The sequence below is a fragment of the Uloborus diversus genome, chromosome 2, assembly GCF_026930045.1.
Source record: "Uloborus diversus isolate 005 chromosome 2, Udiv.v.3.1, whole genome shotgun sequence".
NCBI lineage: Eukaryota > Metazoa > Arthropoda > Arachnida > Araneae > Uloboridae > Uloborus > Uloborus diversus.
Window position 1 is genome coordinate 36,398,755 of NC_072732.1, and position 10,394 is coordinate 36,409,148.

Here is a 10,394-nt window from a genome sequence, read left to right on the forward strand (position 1 = left end):
CTGAGGAGGAATTTCAAATGTATCAGATCGGATTAAGTTTCAGTGATTCAATGGGCAAGGAATTCTCAGTTGATATCATGGCTGCCTAACACTGAACTTCATTGTGCTTACCACTCAAAAACCTCCATTTCTGATTATCGAACCATTACATCTTCCAAGGGGTTTTAGCATCCATGACAAGGAGATTACATGTTTTCCTTCGTTTTCCGTGTCCGTAAATAGTGACTACGACACGTCAAATATGTCGCTGTCACAAAGTCCTCTAAGTGAATCAATACCTCTAGGGATGTTGAACCAGGGATTGCTTGGCTTCTGGTCTGGATCGAAAAACAGAGCTGACTTCAGAGCCTCATCCAATCGGCTAGACCACAAAGAGTGGTAGGTACGGGGGATCCTGGAGTGTGATACAGTCAAGCCCGCTTATTAGAATATCGTTTTTAAGAATATCCCGCTTAATGTAATACAATTTCAATGCACCAAACCAATGTAATGTGTTATTTCGTTCCCGGTTATTGGAAGATCCCGGTTATAAGAATATTTTTTCGTGGCAAAATGGCTATTCTATTAAGCAGGTTCGACTGTATATGTCTTTCGCTTCAAAGGTGCACCAACACTTCATTTGATAAATGATGACAATGTTTCGGTACCAAGATTTTATTGCCACATTTTGTATATTCATTGATATTTTTTTTCTGTAGCAATAACTCATAACCGCACATATTTGTCTGCCGTTTTTTCTGAGTAAAGACAAGACCTTTAGTTTTCAAGACCTCAGGTTAGGGTGGTCTAGAGTCAAATACGTGGATTCTTTCAAAGTGTTTACTTCTGAAAAATTTTGTTTCGACATCTTGTATTTTCAAATCACAGGAAAAATTGTGAGCATTGAACTATAAGTAGTTCAATGATTGTGAGTGAGAATGTTTGTACCGAATTCTTTGCTTTTTTATTTTCAGACGCCCCGTTTCTGGATCTTTTTTGTGGGGCCTGCTATCATTTTTGCCCTTGACAAAGTAGTTAGTCTACAGACGAAATTTGTGGAGCTTGATATCCTTGATACAGACCTTCTACCTTCAGGTATTCACTTTGGTTAATCAGAACAAATTTTAAACTTCAAAATTTTGCGCTTAGAGTATTTAATGTTTCCTTTTTGTAGTCATTTTAAAGTCATAATAAATTTGCGACGAATTTCATGACATACTTGCCAGGCTGAGAAATCAATTTAACATTGACAAAATGTCACCTTTTTTTTTTTTTTTTTTTTGATCAGTCATTTAAAAAACGAGAAAATAATGAATGACAAAATTGATGTTTTGAAAAGTATTTGAAGACTTTTTGTGTTTTTCTAAAACGTTGCTACACTAAGCCTCTTAAACTGTTTAAACAGAAATATTTAAATTGACCGATTCCAATGCTCCAAACTTTTGGAATGATTTTGATACTTTTATTTGCCGCTGAAATATAGGACCGCTGAAATTTTCCAGCAAAGGATCTGCTATGATCAACTAAACCTTGTGGTGACGAAATGATTTTTGAAGCATGCAATAGTGATAGCTTTGGGACGGTATCAAATGTTAATCAGTCGATAATTTAAGATGGACTGATTAACATCTTAATAAAGCAACAAAAAAAGTAACTTTCTCCTTTAAAATGCAATACTGTGCTTTTTAGCCGCTTATAACTGTTTTTGTTCAAGGATAATTTTTAATTTCTGTTAGCATGTAATTCTCATCTACCTTAATTTCATTTAGTGAATGAGCTCGGACAGTTTTGATCTTTTCACTGAGTTTCAGAGGTCTATGCAAGTCAAATAATAAAAACCTCCTAAAGAAATTTAAAAAAAGAACATTCATTCTAAGTAAATTAGAATGCATGCTTCATAAATATCCAAGAATGATATTGCGCAGAACTTTATAAAAAAATTTATTTCAGGCTACTATTACAATACCCAAGAGCCCTCGCGCCTATTGTTTGGAAACATTAACCAGTTAAATGGGCTTTTGGGGTAGAAGTTTTTATTTAAAACGCTAAATGTACAACTTCAATTGAGTTTACATTGATGTTTTCCAAAACAATTAGACATTTCATGACTTTGGAAGGGTAAAAGTGAACTTGCAAAATTTTAACATTGATTTATCTATATCCCGATTTCGAGATTCATCCTTTCTTTTCCAAGGTTCGAAGTTAAATGCCATAATTTTTAAAAAAAAAGCATCACCACATTGAATTAATTTTTTTAAACAAAACAAAATAATAGACATAATAAAAGGGAAAGTTCTTACAATTACACCATGAATTAACGCTTGGGTAAAATCAATTAAATACGAGGGTAAGTCATTAAATAAGTCACAAAAGTATTGAAAAGATAGTTTTTCATGACAATCACTTGGAAACAATTTTTATTTTTCCACGCGATCTCTTGCAACGTTTATATACTTATCCGATTGTTTTACAAGGAACCCAATTCCAGCTTCATAAAATTCTCTGGGTTGCTGTCTCGCCCACAGTAGGATTGAATATGATGGCGTCAACATCGTCATCATACGCAAGTTGTTTGCCTCCAAGATGTTTTTTCAGTAGATCATACAGATGGAAATTGCTTGTAGCCAAGTCTGGTCTGAGCAGTTGGATGTTGCAGTGCTGTAGTCACCTTGAATAGCTGAAGACAAAGTTCAACCTGAAGTCCTACTGTGGATGACGCAGCAACGCAAAGAATTTTATGCAGCCGAAATTGGGGTTCTGATAAAACGATGGAATTATGCAAAAATAAAAAAAATTCTAAACTACAAAAATTATTTTATAAAATTCCAATTATAATGGTAAATTATTTTGCATTAATCTTTTGTGACTTACTTAATGACTTACCGTCATATGTCTCGAGAAGTCTTGAATTGATTAATGGAACGATTCACTACTATGCAAATACAATTTGCTGAGGTGTCTTGGGTACATTAACGACTGTACACTGACTCGAAAATTTAAGTTGAGTGCAATAAATAACCACTTTTTTTTAGATGTCACCAAAGTGAAGTTTTCTCGTCCTCCTAACTTCAAGTACTTGTCAGGACAGTGGGTGCGACTGAGCTTCACGGCCTTGCTCCCGAACGAGTACCATTCGCTGACGCTGACGTCAGCGCCGCACGAGAACTATCTCTCAGTGCACGTCAAGGCCCAGGGTCCCTGGACCTGGAAGTTGAGGAACTTTTTCGACCCCAACAACATGCAAATCAACGAAGTGCCAAAGGTAAGAAGCAATGAAGTTGCTTCGGCCATTTACTCTTAGTTACTTTTTCAATCGGTGAATAATGAAAGTCCCTCTAATAGCACAACAGGTCATGGTAACGTTACAGGAATGTCACAGCGAGTCGCAATGGTTTCAGTCATAAAGTGCCAAAATTGCAGCGTATTGGATGAGTACCGCTTTGACACATTTGTGACAAGTTTTACGTGACTTTTACTGAGACGTGACAGCAAATTGTTAATTTGTGACCAGTTCACAAACAAACCAGGAAACCATTTGGTAGTGTACTAATTAAAAAAAATGAAGTTAGTAGCAATCGAAAGAGCAATGTAAAAGACGTTTCGGGACGCATGAATTTTTTGCCCGTGTGTCCGCGTTATTAAAATTTGAGGCTTTAAAATCCACCAAAATTTTAAGAAAAGTCGCTAAATTTAGCAAGTTTCAGGGAGAAAGGAAGATATCTTTCACACGATTTGTAGATGGATGCAAACGGTGAAATTGCGTGATCAATTTCTCGCCAAGTCCTTCAATTTGGCAATTTTCATGAAATTTCGGCAAACTTTAGGACCTTATATCTCGATAACGGGCGAACGAGGGTAAATATTTTTTTGATCTGTTTCAACATTTTTTCATTTTTACACTAATTTAGGGATGGTAACTTAGGGATTATTGAAGTAAGCAATTAGCTTTGTACTGTGTAGGCAACATATTTTGTAAGATAAAAAAATAGAAAGAGGATACTATAACCTAAAAATTTGAAGTGGTTCACATTTAACACACAGGGTTAGGAGTCATAGCAAACGACTATTGTTTTCTTGATTCCTGGAATTGGTCCTACAAATTAAATAATAACATATAATTCAAGCACGTTGTTTTTCTCAAAAATCCAAGACGTACTAAACTTTAAGCCCACCTTTTCTCTGTAGACATTTTATAGCCAAAATCGAGAAAAATTCGAAAAATGTTTAAGGGGCCCCAGGAATTTTTAACCTTAAAAATACCGATGTTTTAAAAAAAATGTATGTTATTTTCTCTACTTTTCTGAACAGTTTGGTACCAAACTTTTAATGATCGTCAAAATGCTTTCGAAGATTCCCAGGTGTATCACTCACTGACCAGATTACTTATATATGTCTTTCGTTGCATTTCACAAGTATTAAAAACTGCTCTGAACACTCTTCTTGTTTTCTGCAGATTCCACAGAAAGTTCGCTTAGAAGGTCCTTATGGCGGAGGTAACCAGGACTGGTATAAGTTCGAGGTGGCTGTCATGATAGGAGGAGGCATAGGAGTCACTCCTTATGCTTCTATTCTCAATGATCTCGTCTTTGGCACCTCCACGAATAGGTATTCTGGAGTTGCCTGCAAGAAAGTGAGTTATATTCTTGTGTCCTTTCAAGGTGATTTTTCCGGAAAAGCATTTAAATACAATGGCTTTGTTCTTGGCTTTAGAGCTTTATATTGATTTTGAATGCAAGAAATTACTGCACACAATGTAAGCCCAGAGCAGACAAATACAAGGTGATCCAAAAGTCAAGACCAACTTTAACAATGAATAATTCGAAAACGAATAAATATAAGAAGATGCGGTTTGCACTAAACAGATGGAAAAGAAGTCGGGCTTTGTGTGGCGACGAAACAAAAATAGTTCTGTTTTCTACCAACAGATGACGCTGCAGCTTTTATTTCTGCATAATTCTTATAATAAAGTTTAGCTAAACAGACGTTCTCAACTTTGGACATTTCGATGCGTATTAGCTTCAACAATCATTACCTGCGGCCATTGATCCTTTTTATATCGTTTGTTGCTTTGCATGATCCTAGATCAGAAATCCCACAGCATCATCTGTTGGTGGCAAACAGAACTATTTTTTCGTTTTCGCTATACAAAATCCGGCTTCTTTTCCATCCGCTTCGTGAAAACCGCATCTTTTTATCTTTAATCGTTTTCGAATTATTTATTTTAAAAGTTGGACCTGACTTTTGGATCACCCGGTACATAAATTAAAATATGACTGAAAAATCATTTACAGTTGTAGTAATATAAAAGCTCCAAAAAACAGCTTTAAATAAAGAATAAATGTGACAATCGAAAGTCATATCATCGTTTTAATGCCAAACAACACTATCGACAAAAATGTTGGTTTTAAGGATAATTTACTGCTTTAATTGCTAGAAAAATTAAGTACTTCTTAATTTCGGGTAATTGTAAATGAGATTCAATCGATGTACCTTTAAAACAAGTAAAGCCTCATTAACTAGTTTTATCGTTGTTTTTATAAACGTCGCTTGAGAGACCCAAGTCCTTTTATCGTTATTTTTATAAATACCGCTTGAGAGACGCAAGTTCTTTTTTCAAAGAAAACAGGAAGTGAGGCAGAAGGAAACGGTTCCTTAAAATTGAGGCCCCATAAGAACAGAAGCCCAAGATTTCTCTCTCTCTCGCCTGTTTATGTTCTTCCTTCTTTCTTTGAAAATGTTTCATCCTTTCTCATCAAATTATAATTCGCGACAGTGATAGGATTAAATTTATGTGGGTTTTCCGCATTGCCTTTTTTACTAAAAATGTATCTGATGATAAAAAAGACTAAAAAAAACTGCACGAAATGGGAAACGTCGTATACCATCATAATAATATATTGTGCCTACTATAGTATGGACGTTTTCCATGGAAAAGATGAAAGATCTAGAAGCTTCTTTTATTTCTAGTATTTTTTTTTTTTTAAATATGAAACATAACCATGTTTTATAAGAAAGAAAAAAGTATTTAAGTATTAATATAGATTCTCAACAAAAAATTGTATACTGTTTAAAAATTGTAATTGTGCATTTTTTTTTATTTCGACATTTTTTGCAATATATTTCAATTATTTTATTGATTTATGCGTAAAAACTAAAGCACTGCGCGGATGTTCACATTAAACATCCTGAACATTTCGTCCTGAACACCTTTCCACACCTTTCGTCCTGCACATCTGAAAGCAGCAGCCTGTCTTTTCTGAATTTTTTTCCATTTCAGGTTTATTTCTTGTGGATCTGTCCGTCACATCGCCACTTCGAGTGGTTCATCGACGTATTAAGGGACGTGGAAAGAAAGGACGTCACCAACGTCCTAGAAGTCCACATCTTCATCACGCAGTTCTTCCACAAGTTTGACTTGAGGACCACGATGCTCGTAAGACAATGTCTTTATTAATATTAGTATTTTTTTCCTCACTGTATTAAAAAATTCTACCGAAGCATGCATTTCAAAGAAAAAAAAATTCAATGTTTCACCAAGAAATTAGTTTAATCTATCGAAATTTAGCTGCAACCATCTTGTTAATTATAAGTTTCGTCGATGTAATGGTGCTTTTACAAACTGGTTACCACCAAAAGCACCTTACATTCGTGAAGCAATATGTGCTTCACCATATTAAGTTGCTTCAACCGTATAATCTATTATCTATCTTCAGCTAACCTATAAAAATGAGTAATATTGATTATCTTCCACAGTACATTTGTGAGAACCACTTCCAGAGGATTTCCAACAAGAGCATGTTTACAGGCCTCAGAGCAGTCAATCATTTCGGAAGGCCTGACATGACGTCTTTCTTGAAGTTTGTACAACATCAGCATTCCTACGTAAGTATCATCATTTACAAGCCATAGCTGTTGTGATGGAAAAAATTTTGCTGACAAATAAGTCATGTTCATAATTTAAGAGAGTACGGCTTTGATAAATTTATTGTATTAACTTGTGCAGGCATTTTGTTTTAGGCCTCATGAAAAATTATCAAGCTTTTTTGACATTAATATACGCTGTGCAAAATCGAGCAGAATCTTAATTTTCCAAAATGTTGGAAGTATTTTGCTGATGAAATAGACAGTCAAATGTTGTTGGAAAAAACGAAGAGATTCACTGAAATTTTACTGAATTATTAATATTAGAACTAGTCTTTATGCTGCAGTCAAATAATGTTTCAAATGCATTTCTTCCTCGATACGTAGGATAGTATGATAAGTGAATGAATAGTTAAGTACAATTTTATAATATCTATGTAGTATTAGCTACATCATGAAATTAAAAATGTTGTTGATGAGAGTAAGTAAGAAAAATCCGGGGAAGAACTGGTTTTACCTCAGAGTTTCATTTTTTTTCCTTGAGTAAAGTGAGGGAGGGGTCAGAACCAAGTAAAATAATGCGTCTAAACAGTAGCAGTACGCAACTTTTTTGTCGTTTTCTGTTTGAAATTGTGTAGAGCGAAGTTACTGTTGCCTTTTCATCAAATGAAAACCTTTTGAAACGTTATTTTTTAAGACAAATTATGAACTGGTAACTCAGTGGTCGATCAACTCTACCGACTTCTAACTTTTCTCTGTCATCATAAACTGTGTCTAAAACTGAAATTTTCTTGCAGGTCAGCAAAGTAGGAGTCTTCAGCTGCGGTCCCTCCGCACTGACCAAGAGCATCAGTGCAGCTTGCGAAACAGTCAACAACCACAGGAAGTTGCCTTACTTCCTGCACCATTTCGAAAACTTTTGAATCAAAACGAAGCTGACGATCAAGTTAGCTGTTCAGTGCCTTAGATGTGATCGTGTCGCCAAATTTTACCAAATGTCTCACTGCTGGATTATATTAAAACAAAAAGAAAAAGAGCGCGAAGATTCAAACGGTAGTCCACATGGATTGAACGCGTGTTCTTTTACTGTCCGTACCACAGTGATATGTGACTATTGAAAAGCCAGAGATTATAACCAGTGCGTGTGTGTCCTAGACTGGATGGAGGTTAGCGTGTGTGTGTGCGAGATACTCTTTTGCTGCTACTGGTGATACTTGAAGTTAAATTTCTTCACACAGAAGAAATATTTGTTCCTCTAAGTATTTTGATTTGAACTTATGTAGCGAATAGGTCCATCTTCGAATTTAGTGTTGACTTTGTTAAAGTAATACTTGTTATTTATTGCTGTATTTAACTCGCTCCGTGACTTCAGTGTTTTTATGATTGATATGTATATGAACTAAGAGGATTTTTCTGTTTGAATTGTTTTACAAGTTTTGTATCTTCGTGAGAGCTTCCGCCTCCGATATTCAAAGTTAAGAAACTTACGCATCATGAACTACGAGTCAAATGTCTGACTTGCTCGTTTCTATCGAATTCTACCTGGAAAAAAATGATTTTATGGAAATGTACAAGTTGAAAATAAATATATTTCAATTTATACTTTGCCCTACTAAATCTGAACATAAAATATGTGTGCTGAATAGTTTCGCTATCCAAATTTATTTTATCAAAATGATATTCTTTCAACAATTCCTTTAACAAGTCCATCCATCGTTTTAATCAACAGGCGATTAAAAGAGTCACCAGTGTTTCCCCTTTTAGCAAGGTAATCCCAAAAACCCATGAATTTCGTCACCGAAATTTCAACCTAAAAAAGTCAAGAAACCTCCTTCTCCTATTTGATTCCCAGAAGAATCTATCCTACTTTGCTACTAAAGTAGTTAGCACCACAAACCATCTCGAATGAAATACTTTGTATCGTATCAGACGACACCAAAGTAACAGTGAAACTCTGATTGTATGACACGCAAACAAAAGTATTTAGAACATTATTAAAATTTATTGTAGACAGTCTAACAAAAGTAATTTAAAAATTCCATTGTTATTGCTAATTAATTCATGTCCATTATTATTAAAGCAATAAATGTTGCTCCTTTCCCCTACCCTTTCATCCTGTCAGTTTCCCCTCCTCCCTCTTCACCAATTCCGTTTCCATTTTTACTACCAGCAGCTGTTCTACCCTATAAAACCAATGGACAACGGTAGGTCGGATGCAATGTATATAGTTTTGTACCTGGAAAAAAGTAAGCAACATTCAAATGATGGTAATGCCTAAAGTTTCGCTGACAACACCTATCCGCGTACGTTATTGACTGCTTATAAATTTCATTTGCAATCAAAAGCACAAGCCATGTGATAATAGAACACAAATTTTATTTCGAAACTAGCTGTGTCGCCTGGCTTTGCACGGTCTACCTCGAAAATAAAAGGTATGTCAAGTGACGCGTGTTCAACAATCACGCTTGAACGGGAAAAAAAATCAGTAAAATTTTGCGGCAGATTCCGGAAAAAGGAAACATTTTAAACCTTCCGATTACAGGAAAAACCTCAAAACTAAACCCAGAATTTTATTTGTTTATATTCGAAAAAAAATGGCAACAGATCTTTCTTCTCAATGATTTTCTTCAGGCTACAAATTTCAATAAAAGCACTGTTACGGAAAATTGAGATGAAGCACTGAATAGGTCAACAAAATTTTTTTTTTCTGTGTTGCTGTTTTAATGCGTGAATTCTGATACTACCCAACGAAAAACCCTAAAATATCCATCCATAGCTTTTAAAGTTTGTTTTTGTCTGTTTTACGTTTATAAGTATGTTTTTTAAAGATTTTAACTGATTAGCATAGGAAAAAAAATAATAGAGTTTTGAATCTGCTTTTTGTAAATTTATCTTCTGCTCATTAGGGAGGTAACTAGGTCATTTTCAAACAGAGGCAAGACCTCGTTTTGACACCCCTACCCCTCTTAAAATAAAAGAAAATATTCTTGGAGAACTTTGATAGCGTCAACACCAGGATAAAGCAGAGCTTCTAGGTTCCCGATTAAAACAGTGGAATTTGCTTGAAAATGATGTGAAAATAACTGATCAAAGAGATTGTCAGAAATTCTGTACCTCAGAGCCAGATGGACGTCAGTCCAAAAATAGCGATTTCCTGTTTATTAGTGCATTAGATGTAGAAGCCTATTCTCCATTGAGCCATGTGAACGTAATTCTTTTTTTTTTTTTTTTTTAAATCCATTTTATTTTTTACCAGGGTTTAAAGAGCGCTCGTCCCATCCTTTGCATGTGACAAAAAACAGTTTTTTCTCTCTACTGCAAAATTATCACAATGTGACTTTCCTTCCTCTGGCTCTGAGGTATAGAATTGTGTTTGAGTTCTTTCACCTAAGAAGATGGATTTTGTTACTGTAATAACATGTAGGGTTTGTTCGAGGACATTGCAATACCATGCATATTTTCTGACTGGCGACTTTTCATCAATGGCTCTTCAAAGAGCTTAAAAGCAGCCTTTCTTCGCAACGGAAACCAATAACCCAGTCTTCCCTTAGCAG

At 35.1% G+C, this 10,394-nt stretch overlaps 1 protein-coding gene across 1 annotated transcript in view; it reads left to right on the forward strand.

Moving 5' to 3' along the window:
* The window catches only part of LOC129217818 (dual oxidase-like), a 264,773-nt gene extending 256,334 nt beyond the window's left edge, over positions 1 to 8,439 (forward strand). Inside the window, exons 25-30 of the mRNA XM_054852156.1 lie at positions 954 to 1,074; positions 3,012 to 3,241; positions 4,433 to 4,609; positions 6,257 to 6,412; positions 6,733 to 6,861; positions 7,638 to 8,439. Of these exons, the coding sequence (XP_054708131.1) occupies positions 954 to 1,074; positions 3,012 to 3,241; positions 4,433 to 4,609; positions 6,257 to 6,412; positions 6,733 to 6,861; positions 7,638 to 7,763 (939 nt within the window). The 3' untranslated portion in view covers positions 7,764 to 8,439. The remainder of the gene's footprint in view (positions 1 to 953; positions 1,075 to 3,011; positions 3,242 to 4,432; positions 4,610 to 6,256; positions 6,413 to 6,732; positions 6,862 to 7,637) is intronic.
* The last annotated feature ends 1,955 nt before the right edge of the window (positions 8,440 to 10,394 follow it).